Source organism: Zonotrichia leucophrys, chromosome 5 (genome assembly GCF_028769735.1).
Source record: "Zonotrichia leucophrys gambelii isolate GWCS_2022_RI chromosome 5, RI_Zleu_2.0, whole genome shotgun sequence".
Lineage (NCBI taxonomy): Eukaryota > Metazoa > Chordata > Aves > Passeriformes > Passerellidae > Zonotrichia > Zonotrichia leucophrys.
The window spans coordinates 62,423,726-62,436,374 of NC_088175.1; the positions used below are offsets into that span (position 1 = coordinate 62,423,726).

Below are 12,649 nucleotides of genomic sequence, written 5' to 3' on the forward strand. Positions count from 1 at the left end.
TTCAAGTGCCCCCAGGTTAACTCTGGGAGGGCTGAGGTGCCCCCGTGGTTAATTTGGGGGTTTCAGATGCCCCCAGTGGGGATTTTGTTGGGTTCAGATGCCCCAATTGTGAATTTACAAGGTTCAAGTGCCCCTGAGGTTAATTTTGGGGTGCTTCTGATGCCCCAGGGTAAATTTTTGGGGTTGTTCAGGTGCCCTCATGGTTGGTTTTGCTCCCAGTGCTGATTTTGGGAGGTTCAGATGTCCCCAGTGTAAATTTGGGATGGTTTGGGTGCTGTGATGTTAATTTTGGGGTTATTCAGGTGCCCTCAGTGTTAATTTGGGATAGTTCAGGAGCCCCCAGGGTTAATCTTGGGGTTATTCAGATGCTCTCAGGGTTAATTTTGGGTGGTTCAGACGCTCCCAGTGTTAACTTTGGGGTGCCCTTGTGCCCTGGGGTGATTTTGGGGGTGCCAGTGCCCTCAGAGTGAATTTTGGGGTGGTTCAGATGCTCCCAGTGTTAATGTCGGGGCGGTTCAGAAGCTCCAAGGGTTCATTTTGGGGTGCCCAGTGCCCTGAGGGTGAATTGAGAGATGGTTCATGTGCTCCCAGAGTTAATTTTGGGGTGTCTGGATGCCCCCAGGGTGAATTCTGGGGTATTTCAGATGCTCCCAGTGTTAATTTTGGGGCGGTTCAGGTTCCCTGAGGGTGAATTTCGGCATGCCCGGGTGCTCCAGTGTTAATGTCGGGGCGGTTCAGACGCTCCCAGTGCTAATTCTGAGGTGCCCGGTGCCCTCAGGGTGAATTGTGGCACACCTCAGGCACTCGCAGCGTTAATTCTGGGGTGCCCTCAGGGTGAATTTTGGGGCACTTCTGACACTCGTAGTGTTAATTCTGGGGTGCCCAGGTGCCCTCAGGGTGAATTTTGGGGCACCTCAGACACCCGCAGCGTTAATCCCGGGGGGCCCGGTGCCCTCAGGGTGAATTTGGGGGTCGTTCAGGTGCTCCCAGTGTTAATTTTGGTGCGGTTCGGGTGCTCCCAGTGTTAATTTGAGGGCACCTCAGACACTCGCAGTGTTAATTCTGAGGTGCCCGGTGTCCCGGTCCGGGTTCGGGGGGTATTTCAGATCCCCTCAGGGTGAATTTGGGGGCACCTCAGCCACCCGCGGTGCCCGGGCTGAGTTTGGGGGTATTTCAGATGCCCTCAGGGTGAATTGTGGGGCACCTCAGACACCCGCAGCGTTAATCCCGGGGTGCCCGGGCTGGGTTCGGGGGGTATTTCAGATGCCCTCAGGTGAATTGTGGGGCACCTCAGACACTCGCAGCGTTAATCCCGGGGTGCCGGTGCCCGGTCCGGGTTCGGGGTGCCGGAGCCTGCGCGCTGCCGCCGGAAGGTGCCGCCCGCCCGGCGGATGTTGCGGAGCGGCCGCCGCTGAGGGAGGGAGGGAGGCCGGGCCGGCGGAGCGGCAGCGGCGGGGCCGCGGTAGGAGCGGGACGGGCCCGGGGCCGCGGGGGGCTCGGGGGGCGCTGAGGGACGCGGGGCGGGCTCGGGCCGGGCCGGTAACGGCGGCGGGCAGCGCTCGGGCGGCCGCGATGTCGCGACAGTTGAGCGTGTCGTGAGGAGCCCGCCGGGCCCACCCTGCGCTCAGGCATGTCGCGACAGGAGAAGGTGTCGTGAGGAGCCCCCGGCTGTGGTGTGTGAGGGGGGCGGGCAGAGCCGCAGGGCTGCGGGGAGCTGAGGGGGAAATGGCTGAAGGGATGCGGCCCAGCGTTTCTGAGGGGCAAAATGAATAACAGAATATTGTGCATACCTATTATAGATAAATATTATATCGCTGTTATTTCTCCGAGGCGGTGAAGACACCGCTAACTCGAAGCAGGCAGGTTTCACGGGGCTGTGGGCAAGGCTTGCTAATCTAAATTAGAAATCGTAATTAAAGCTCACAGATAACCCCCCGGAGGTGGTGCAGCGTCTCCGTGGCGGAGTGATTAAAATTAAACAGCAAAAACCGCTCAGGAGCGGTGTGTGGGAACAGCAGAGTATCCAGCCGGGAGTGCAGGGTGTGAGTGTCCCACTGAGGTCCTTTTCCCTGGATTTGGGTGCACAGATTTGGGCTCTTTGGCTTCCCTGGGCTTTGGGTCTGGGTTTTCCCAGCACAGCCTGGGGTTTGGAGCAGGGACGTTGCTTCTGTGGGACATTGTCCTGTGGGAAGACACTGAAAAGCTCCGGGATTTGCTGCTATTGTGGGCAAAGCTGTCAAATTTATTCCCCTTTGGATTGGTTTTTTTGACATCGTGGGGTTGTCTGACATGGTGTGGGTTGGAAGGGACCTTAATGCTCCTCTCGTCCATGGGCAGGGACACCTTCCCCTGTCCCAGGCTGCTCCAAGCTGGCCTTGGACACTTCCAGGGATCCAGGGGCAGCCACAGCTTCCTTGGGCAAATCAATCAAAGTATTTATAGATAAAATTTTACATATTTTTAAAAACGGACACTTTGAGCCACGTTGGCAACTGTAAGCATCACAAACCGTGCACCAGTGAGGAATCCCTACCTGGAATATTTTTGACTCCAGCTCATTCTGGCTTTTCCAAGCCCCACACTGTGTCAAGGAGGGTCAGGATCTCAGGGAAAGGTTCCACTATTCCAGAGGGTGCTGGCACTGGGAATGGGCACAGGGAACGGGCACAGCCCTGAGGAGGGTTTGGGCTGCGCAGGGTGGGATTGCTGGGGGTCTGTGCCGGCCCTGGCTGATCCCTGTGCCTGCAGCAGTCCCAGGATGGCCGATGAGAACGAGGAGCTGCCGGCGGATGAGGAGCTGCCGGCGCCGGCCGAGGAGGGCTTTGAGCAGCTGGAGAACGACAGCCCCGCCGAGCGCAGCGGGCACGTGGCCGTCACCGACGGGCGCTGCATGTACGTCTGGGGAGGATACAAGGTACAGCGGCCCCAGCCGGGAACTGTGTGCCATCCATGCATCCGTGCACCCATGCATCCAGCCATGCATCCAGCCATCCATCCATGCATCCATCCATCCATCCATGCATCCATCCATCATCCATCCATCCATCCATCCATCCATCCATCCATCCATCCATCATCCATCCATCCATCCATCCATCCATCATCCATCCATCCATCATCCATCCATCCATCATCATCCATCCATCATCCATCCATCCATCCATCCATCATCCACATCCATCATCATCCATCCATCATCACCATCCATCATCCATCCATCATCCATCATCCATCCATCATCCATCCATCCATCATCCATCCATCATCCATCCATCCATCCATCCATCCATCCATCCATCCATCCATCCATCCAGGACTCTGGGGAATTACTCCTCCCCCAGAGCACAGCAGCTCCAGTGAGCAGATTTGCCCTCGGGGCTGTTTTGCAAGGCTGGGATAAGTCACAGGTGTGAAAAGCTTGGCAGGTAACTCGGATTTTTGGGGTGTCGTTTGCCTTTGGCAAAAGGTGATGGAGGGAGTGTTGTCTGATTGGAGCTGTGCGCCCTGGGAGTGGTGATTTATTTGCACAACTGTATTTTTGGGTGGTAATTTGTAATTAGGTTTTGTAATTTGTCATTTCGGGTGGTAATAATTTTGTTGGGGTGGAAAGGATGCCGGGTTTGCTGCTGTCACACCGGGGGGTGCAGCACCACAGAATCATTTCAGTGACAAAGTAAACTCCTGTCAGGGAGGGGTGGGGGAAGGAAAAGGGAGCTCTTGGCTCATTTCTGCTCCCTGGCTCAGGCTGTAAAATAAAAGTTTAACTTCATGCAGCCCTGCCTGGCTCTGCTGGGAGCTGATTGTCCCCAGCAGGTGCTCAATGGGGCTGATTGTGCAGGCGGGAGGCACGGGAGTGTGGGAAGCATCCATCCAGCGCTGCTCCTGCTGGGATCTGGGCTGGGATCAGCTCCCAGAGCGGGTGCAGGCGTTCCCAGGAGTCTGAAATTGCTGTGCCAAACCCTTCTAACCCTGCTTCTCCTTCTGCAGAATGCCCAGGTCCGGGGCTTTTATGACTTCTACCTGCCTAGGGATGAAATCTGGATCTACAACATGGAAACTGGAAGATGGTACAGTAAATCATTCATCTGGGGGAAAATCTGATCAATCCTTGGAAAGGGACTGAGCAGGGAGAGAATTCCCTGATCACTTTGTTCCCACCTATCAAACTCTTACAAAAGTGGGTCAAATATTTCAGGTTTGGGGTTTTTCTTCCTGTGAAAGGATCCCAAATGTTTTTCCAGGATGAAGTAGGAGAGGCAGCTGGGGCAGGCAGCCTGGATGGGAGCTGTGCCCACCAGTGTGAGGAGTTTTGGGGTTCCTGGGACAGGACAGAGCAGCTGGGATTTGTGTTTGTGCCACTCCTGCTGCCAGGGGTGGCCAGGGAGTCCCTGCTGAGCTCTTGGCCTTGCCAGGAGTTGTTTTTCCAGGCTGGTGCAGCCAAAGGAGCTGCTGAGTGCTGGCTGTGCAGGAATTGGGATTGCAGGTGTGCTCCAGCCTCCCTGGGTCAGGCCCAGCCTGGGGCACGGGCTGCAGTCTCTGTGCTGATGGTGTTTGCACACAGGAGAAATGCAGGAGCAAAGTGGGAAGCTGCAGCTTACACAGGTGAATCCTCTCTGCCTGAGGGTTCTGAGCATTCCAACCCCCTGAGCTGGGCAGATGGGATTCCTCCCCCCTGAAAACCCATGGATTAACTGAACTGGCTTTTCCTCACCCCTCCATCATTTTGTGAACTGTTCCATCTGGAAAGGTGGGGAGAACAGACTTGGATATCCCCAGGGAGCTGTGGGGATCCAACCCTGCAGGTGGGCCCAGCCATGGCTGCTGGCTGGGAGCAGGGAGCGATGCCAGGCTGCCTTTGCAGGAAGAAGAGCAAGACGGAGGGAGACGTGCCCCCCTCCATGTCGGGCAGCTGTGCCGTGTGTGTGGACAGAGTGCTTTACCTCTTCGGGGGGCACCACGCCCGGGGCAACACCAACAAGGTCAGCGCTGCCTCAGTTACAGAGTAATGAACAGTAATGTGATCAAATAGAATCCTTTCCCATGGGGTTGTGCCCTGGGAGCTCCACAGCACTGCAGGAACACCCCGAGCTGGCACCGGTCCTGTCCTTGTGCAATTGCCCTGGGCACTTGGATTGTGTCCCTGCCCCTGAGTTTGCTCGTTTTAAAAGATGGGAGGTGCCAGCATTGCCTGAATAATATCAGGAACTGATCTAGAGCTGATCTGGGGTGGCTTGAAGTGTTTCTGTTCCCTGCAGTCTGTGGTAGTCCCAGAATCCCAAAATCATTGAGGTTGGAAAAGTCCTCCAAGACCACTGACCCATCACCACCCCTTCAACCAGAATGAATTAATTATATTTTCTGATAGTCCGGCAATGTGGCTTAAATTAAATAGTTTTGTCTATGTAAATCTGTAATTTATCTATTTAAATATAAGATCATGAATTTCCTGTGTAAATATAAATGAGAAGGAGTTGGGAAGAGTTTGTGCAGACAATTTGAAACAAACCTCATTTGTAAGGTTGATTTCTTCCCTTCCTGCCGTGGCATTCTTTCATTTCAGTTCTTGTATGTAAGTGTAGCAGCTGGTTCTCTTCCTGTACAAGTGTATAAATGCAGAGAAGGGGTGAGACTGTGAAAATGTCGCTGTAAACTTCTGAACCAGCTTTTAGCTGTGAGACAGTTGTGCTCTGTGCACACCTTCCCTGTATCCCACAGCAGCTTTTGGAGCTCAGAGCCCAGAGCCCTGTTAGGGCTGTAAAAGGTGTTTGAGCCTGAAAAAGGTCAGGACTTTGTGATTTGTGAGTCCATCTTTTGTTGCAAATGTTTTCAGTGCTCTACATTTCAGCTAGGAAGAGAACTTTTCATTTATTACCATTTTTATACCTACACATGTTGATTTAAAGTTGCTATTTTAATAGTGGACTCAAGCTTTAAGCTGATGAAGTGAGTTTGAAAAAATCTCTTTCTTTTCCCAGTTCTACATGTTAAATGCCAGATCCACGGACAAAGTGCTGCAGTGGGTGAGAGTGGAGTGCCAGGGGGTGCCCCCCTCGTGCAAGGACAAGCTGGGGGTGTGGGTGCACAAGAACAGGTGAGGCCCCAGAGAGGAGAGGCTCCTTCTTGGCTTCCTCCTCCTCCTCCTCCTCACCCTGGGCTGGCTGGGAGTGCTCCCCTGGAGAGGAGAAGGCTCCAGGGAGAGCTGAGGGGAACTAAAGGGGCTCCAGGAGAGCTGCAGAGGGACTGGGGACAAGGGATGGAGGGACAGGAGCCAGGGAATGGCTCCCAGTGCCAGAGGGCAGGGATGGATGGGAGATTGGGAATTGGGAATTCCTGGCTGGGCTGGAATTGCCAGAGCAGCTGTGGCTGCCCCTGGATCCCTGGCAGTGCCCAAGGCCAGGCTGGACATTGGGACAGTGGGAGGTGTCCCTGCCATGGCAGGGGTGGCACTGGAGGGGATTTAGGGTCCCTTCCAACCCAAACCATTCTGGGATTTTGGAGTTTAACCCTTGTGCTGCCTTGGCCACTCCATCAGAGAGCTCCCACTCAGGAGATTTGTTGTGGGGATCTGCTGTGGGATCTGCTGTGGGATCTGCTGTGGGATCTGCTGTGGGGATTTGCTGTGGGATCTGCTGTGGGATCTGCTGTGGGGATTTGCTGTGGGATCTGCTGTGGGATCTGCTGTGGGATCTGCCGTGGGATCTGCTGTGGGATTTGCTGTGGGATCTGCTGTGGGATCTGCTGTGGGATTTGCTGTGGGATCTGCTGTGGGATCTGCTGTGGGATCTGCTGTGGGATCTGCTGTGGGATTTGCTGTGGGATTTGCTGTGGGATCTGCTGTGGGATCTGCTGTGGGATTGCTGTGGGATTGCTGTGGGATCTGCTGTGGGATCTGCTGTGGGATTTGCTGCAGAGACTCAGGAAGGGTGGGAGCCCCCTGTGTGTCCCCCCAGCTGGGGATGCTCCGTGGTTCTGTGGCATTGCCCTCAGTGCTGCCTTTTCAGCTCCTTGGTGTGGGGAGTGAGCTCCTCGTTAGCACACTGATAGATAGCATCGGGGTGGCTGTGAGTGTGTGCAGGCTGCAGCTGGGGGTGGTTCCTGAGGTGCTGCAGGTTCTCTGGCACTCCATAATCCTGCAGGGATTCCTGGCAGAGCCCTGCCAGTCCCTAACACAGCCTGAACCCAGAGGTAAAACCTGGGGCCGTTCCCAGTTGAGCTGCAGGGGAACAGCGTGGGCACAGGGCAGTGCCCAGGCTGCACATCCCCACAGCCTCCCATCTGCAGGGGCAGCAGAGCTTGGGAACTGAGCTGGGAGCTGCTCCAGAGGGATCCCCTGTGCTGGGAGGGTCACTGGGGCAGCAAACAGAGGAGCTGCCCTGGTTTTCTGAGCACAGCATTGATATTTATAGTTATATCTACAATAACAGGATTTCTCACAGCTCTTGCTCCCTGTTTTCCTGCAGGCTGATATTTTTTGGAGGCTATGGCTATTTTCCCGAAGGGAAGCAACGAGGATCATTTGAATTTGATGAAACTTCTTTTTGGGTAAGTATCCCTGGAAGCCATTTCTTCAATAATTGAATATTCATCTTCTAATTTATATAACATAATTTAATGTGCAACTTTTAATATTTCAGCACTGCTTGTAAAAACTTGTTGCTTTTTTATGTTTTTTTTTTTTAAGAATTCAGGTCTTCCTAGAGGGTGGAACGACCACGTTCATGTTCTGGACCTTGAGACTTTCACTTGGAGCCAGCCCATAACCACGGTAATTAATGGCTTGCTGTCATTTAATTAAGTCACAGCTCAGTAATGGTATTTAGGAGTGTTCTTGGTATTTAGGAGTGCTCATTTAGACAGTGCATCTGTCTCAATGAATTTAAACCATTCATTTAGACAGATCCACTCTGCCAAAAGAGGAAATTTGCTTTTTCTTTAGATCGGTCTGCATCCATTTTTTCCTGTCTCGTGCCTTGGTTGGTGCTGCAGCTGCAGGGCAGTGGGGTTTGCTGTCACCCCCAGTGCCAGGGCAGGCTTGGTTCCTGTCCCTGCTAATTGCAAATACACACATGTGGAGTGTGCAGGAACAGGGAAATGGGCTGGGGTTGCCACAGGGTTGGAGGAAGTGAAATGTGAGACAAGGAGCTCCAGATTGCCAAAGAATTGCCCTGCTTGCTTCATACAGGTCTCAAGTGGTTCAGAAACTCAAGGAAAGTGGAAATGGTGTTTAATGGAAATCCCAGAATGGCTTGGGTGGGAAGGGACCTTAAATCTCATCCAGTCCCAGCCCTGCCATGGCAGGGACACCTCCCTCTATCCCAGGGTGCTCCAGACTGTCCAGCCTGGCCTGGGACACTCATTATTTATGAACTGAAGGATTTATGATGTCACTGCCTCATTTACAGAATTTATACAAAAGCACAATTTATACACTTGAAGAGGGAAGAAATAAACCCCATTTTTAATGGGTTCCCTGACCTTCCATCCATCAGCAAACTGCACACAGGGTGATTTAGTGGCTGTGCTTTTCCCTGTGATCCTTGCTGGCTGTGAGTGTGGGTTGGGCTGGGGCTCTGTTGTGCCCTGGTGCTGACCTGTGCTGACCCTGTCCCTTCCCTGTCCCTGTCCCTGTCCCTGTGCTGTCCCTGTGCTGTCCCTGTCCCTGTGCTGTCCCTGTCCCTGTCCCCGTCCCTGTCCCTTCCCTGTCCCTGTCCCTTCCCTGTCCCTGTCCCCATCCCTGTCCCTGTCCCTGTCCCATCCCTGTCCCCATCCCTGTCCCGTCCCTGTCCCTGTCCCCATCCCTGTCCCCGTCCCTGTCCCCATCCCCGTCCCTCCTGTCCCCGTCCCTGTCCCCATCCCTGTCCCCATCCCTGTCCCCATCCCTGTCCCCATCCCCATCCCCATCCCCATCCTTCCCGTCCCCATCCCTGTCCCCATCCCTGTCCCCATCCCTGTCCCCCTCCCCTTCCCTGTCCTCCCTCCCTGTCCCCATCCCTGTCCCCATCCCTGTCCCCATCCTGTCCCTGTCCCCATCCCCATCCCTGTCCCCCATCCCTGTCCCCATCCCTTTCCCTGTCCCCATCCCTGTCCCTGTCCCTGTCCCCCTCCCTGTCCCCATCCCTGTCCCCGTCCCTGTCCCTGTCCCCATCCCCGTCCCCGTCCCCGTCCCCGTCCCCAGGGCAAGACGCCGTCTCCGCGCGCCGCCCACGCCTGTGCCACGCTGGGGAACCGGGGCTTCGTGTTCGGGGGCCGATACCGGGTAAGGGTAAAGGGTCAGGGCGGCCCCGCTCCGGGTGCTGGAGCCGCACGGGCAGGGCTGGGGCTGAGCCCGCTCTGCTCTCTCGCAGGAGTCCAGGATGAACGACTTCTACTGCCTGAACCTGGACACGTGGGAGTGGAACGAAATGTGCGTGCTCAACGTGATCTGCCTGAAATTCCTGTGTCTAAAGGAATTCACCTTGTCCTTGGGTCACTGCAGTGTCCTGCAGAGAGCTGAGGAACAATCAGGGGAGAGAGAGGGGTTTTGGTGTCCCTGATGTGATTTGGGCGTTTTTCTTGCAATGCAGACTCAGCCAAGGCGTCTGCCCCGTGGGCCGCTCGTGGCATTCCTTAACGCCCATCTCCTCGGATCACCTCTTCCTCTTCGGAGGCTTCACCACCAACAAGCAGCCCCTGAGTAAGTCATTCCAGAGGGGTTTGGTGGTGGAGCAGCTCTGCACAGGAGCTGCAATGGTTGCCTTGAATTCCTTCTAAATCCCTCCAGCTCCTCTCTCCACACAGCAGGAGCTGCTGAGGGTGTGGAGACACCAGAACTTCCAGCAATTGATCTGCTGTAAAAGTGTATCTAAAAGTGCAAATTGCAATTGCTGACAGCTTTACAATTCTCCCCCTTCACCCCCATAAATCTCTATTACATGAAACACAACAGGAGCCAGTGTTTTATAAGGTTTTTCCTAAAATATTTGATTTATCCAAGGACAGAAATGGGATGTGCTACACCAGAGTATTTCTATTTTGCAGCAGCTTCCAGAACTGATAGAATCCTGATTTTATCTGGGAATTTTGCTTGTTTTCAGGTGATGCCTGGATTTATTGTATCAGCAAGAACGAGTGGGTACAGTTTGAGCACAACTACTCTGAAAAACCAAGGTATGGCAGCCAATTCCCTGGAGCTGGGGACAGAAGGGCTGTGGAAGCCCTGGTGTGGCTGCCAGGGAGAGGAGCCTGCAGCCTCCTCACAGCTCCCCTTCCTCTGGCCCAGAGCTGCAGGGCTTGGCTGCTCCCAGAACTGCAGGGCAGGCAGCTGTGAAGCAGCAGGGAGCACAGAATGTGGGGTTTGGTTCTGGATTTGGTTTGGTCTGGGATTGGTTTATCTCGGTGGGGTTTGGTTCTGGGGTTGGGGTTTGATCTTGGAATTTAGGTTTGGTTCTGGGATTTAGGGTTTGGTTCCGGTTGGGTTTGACCGGGGGTTTGGTTATGGGATTTGGGGTTTGGTTCTGGGTTTGGGGTTTGGTGGATTTGGGGTTTGATCTCAGGATTTAGGGTTTGGTTCTGGGATTTGGGGTTTGATCTCGGGATTTGGGGTTTGGTTCTGGGATTTAGGGTTTGGTTCTGGGATTTGGGGTTTGGTTCTGGGATTTGGGGTTTGATCTCGGGGTTTAGGGTTTGGTTCTGGGATTTGGGGTTTGGTTCTGGGATTTAGGGTTTGGTTCTGGGATTTGGGGTTTGGTTCTGGGATTTGGGGTTTGATCTCGGGGTTTAGGGTTTGGTTCTGGGATTTAGGGTTTGATTTGGCTGCAGAGGGCTCCGAGCTGTGAGTGCCACAGCAGAGCTAACTGGACCCAGTGTCCTTGCTCTGCCACCTCCCAGGCAGGGCTGGTGTCACCGGGGTCCTGCCAGAGGGATCAGGAGTTGCTGACCTGCAGTTCAGAGCCCCTGGGGTGCAGCAGTGTGGAATGGGACACACAAGGCTCCCTCGCTCTGCTCGGGGCAGTGCCCTGAGCCAGGGGAAGCAGTTCAGGCTCTGCTGCTTGCTGGTTCTGCCCTCTGGCCAGGCTGGGATGAGGGTTGGGTCAATGGGTGCTGCTCTCTGTTGCAGGCTGTGGCACACGGCCTGTGCCAGCGAGGAGGGCGAGGTGATCATCTTTGGGGGCTGTGCCAACAACCTGCTGGCCCATTCCAAAGCTGTGAGTGGCTTTTGAATTCCCCTTCCCGTGGGGTGTGCAGGGCTGATCTCGTGGGGATCACAAAGGGGCACACACAGGGCCTGAGGGGGAGATGGGAAATCCCAAAGTTCCCCCACTGTCCCTGCCCAGGGCAGGCTGGAATGGGAGGAGCTTTAAGCTCCTTCCAACCCAGGGATTCCCTGCTTGTGTTCCCTGTTCTGGCTCCTGCTGAGATCCCACAGAACCAATTCTCTGTCTGTGCCCCCCTCCAGGCTCACAGTAATGAAATCCTGGTGTTCTCCCTCCAGCCACGATCTCTTGTAAGGTAAGAGCAGGAGTTCAGCATGGAACTGGCAGGGGGAAATTGCTGGGAGAGTGGGGAATGGCTGTGGCTGCCCCTGCATCCCTGGCAGTGCCCAAGGCCAGGCCTGCAGCACTGGGATGGTGGAAGGTGTCCCTGCCCATGGAAAAAGGCTGCAGTGGGATGGGATTGAAGGTCCTTCCAACCCAAACCATTCTGGCATTCTAAGACAAGTGGGGCAGAGTTACCATTAGACCTGTTCGTGTTCCTAAAACACTGGAAATCATTTCTGCCTCCCAAACGCTGCCAGAGCAGCAGCCAGGGCTGAGCATGGAGCATTCCCTCCCTCGGCACCTCTGGCAGGAGCTCCAGTGCAGCCTGTCCCTGCTGCCAGAGCCTGTGCTGGGGCTCCAGTGCAGCCTGTTGTCCCTGTGTTGCAGACCCTGTGCTGGGGCTCCAGTGCAGCCTGTTGTCCCTGTGTTGCAGACCCTGTGCTGGGGCTCCAGTGCAGCCTGTTGTCCCTGTGTTGCAGACCCTGGGTTGGGGCTCCAGTGCAGCCTGTTGTCCCTGTGTTGCAGACCCTGTGCTGGGGCTCCAGTGCAGCCTGTCCCTGCTGTGACAGACCCTGTGCTGGGGCTCCAGTGCAGCCTGTCCCTGCTGCCAGAGCCTGTGCTGGGGCTCCAGTGCAGCCTGTTGTCCCTGTGTTGCAGAGCCTGGGCTGGGGCTCCAGTGCAGCCTGTTGTCCCTGTGTTGCAGAGCCTGTGCTGGGGCTCCAGTGCAGCCTGTTGTCCCTGTGTTGCAGGCTGTGCCTGGAGGCCGTGATTTGCTTCAAGGAGCTGTTGGCCAGCTCGTGGCACTGCCTGCCCAAGCACCTCCTGCACAGCGTGAACCAGCGCTTCGGCAGCAACAACACCTCGGGCTCCTGAGCCCGGCCCGGCCCGTGCCCACCCTCTGTGTGTAGGTAGCTGCTTCTCGCCCTCCCGTGCATGTGAATGGCCTAGAGAGAACCTATTTTCGTGTGAGATGTTCCAATAAATGTATTTGATGCCAGAGGAGATGAGCCTGAGCCTCAGCTGTGAGCAGGTGTGGGGTTGTGAGGCCGCCCCGAGAGCGGGGGTGTCGATGGGGGCAGAGCTGGGGATGCTGAGCACAGCAGGGCTCGGGAGTGAGCAGTGAGCCTGTGCTG

At 55.3% G+C, this 12,649-nt stretch overlaps 1 protein-coding gene across 2 annotated transcripts; it reads left to right on the top strand.

The window, feature by feature from the left end:
• The first annotated feature begins 1,370 nt into the window (after positions 1–1,370).
• On the top strand, positions 1,371–12,518 carry KLHDC2 (kelch domain containing 2). Of its 2 annotated transcripts, none has more exons than XM_064716018.1 (14): positions 1,371–1,462; positions 2,749–2,914; positions 3,988–4,067; positions 4,862–4,979; positions 5,976–6,091; positions 7,461–7,542; positions 7,682–7,765; positions 9,176–9,256; positions 9,345–9,403; positions 9,564–9,673; positions 10,074–10,146; positions 11,096–11,183; positions 11,435–11,487; positions 12,266–12,518. In XM_064716018.1, the coding sequence occupies exons 2-14, from the start codon at positions 2,759–2,761 to the stop codon at positions 12,387–12,389; spliced, it is 1,224 nt and encodes a 407-aa protein (XP_064572088.1). In that variant the 5' UTR covers positions 1,371–1,462; positions 2,749–2,758; the 3' UTR covers positions 12,390–12,518. The 2 variants fall into 2 exon arrangements, with proteins under 2 accessions (XP_064572088.1, XP_064572089.1); XM_064716019.1 differs by having other exon boundaries at positions 1,442–1,462; positions 2,752–2,914.
• Positions 12,519–12,649: the final 131 nt, after the last annotated feature.

Excerpts from the sequence above, each read along its gene's own strand:
- KLHDC2 (XM_064716018.1), top strand. The coding sequence starts at position 2,759 with ATGGCCGATGAGAACGAGGAGCTGCCGGCGGATGAGGAGCTGCCGGCG. Across the intron at positions 9,257-9,344 it reads TGTTCGGGGGCCGATACCGG|GAGTCCAGGATGAACGACTT; the intron begins GTAAGGGTAAAG and ends GCTCTCTCGCAG. Across the intron at positions 10,147-11,095 it reads AACTACTCTGAAAAACCAAG|GCTGTGGCACACGGCCTGTG; the intron begins GTATGGCAGCCA and ends TCTCTGTTGCAG.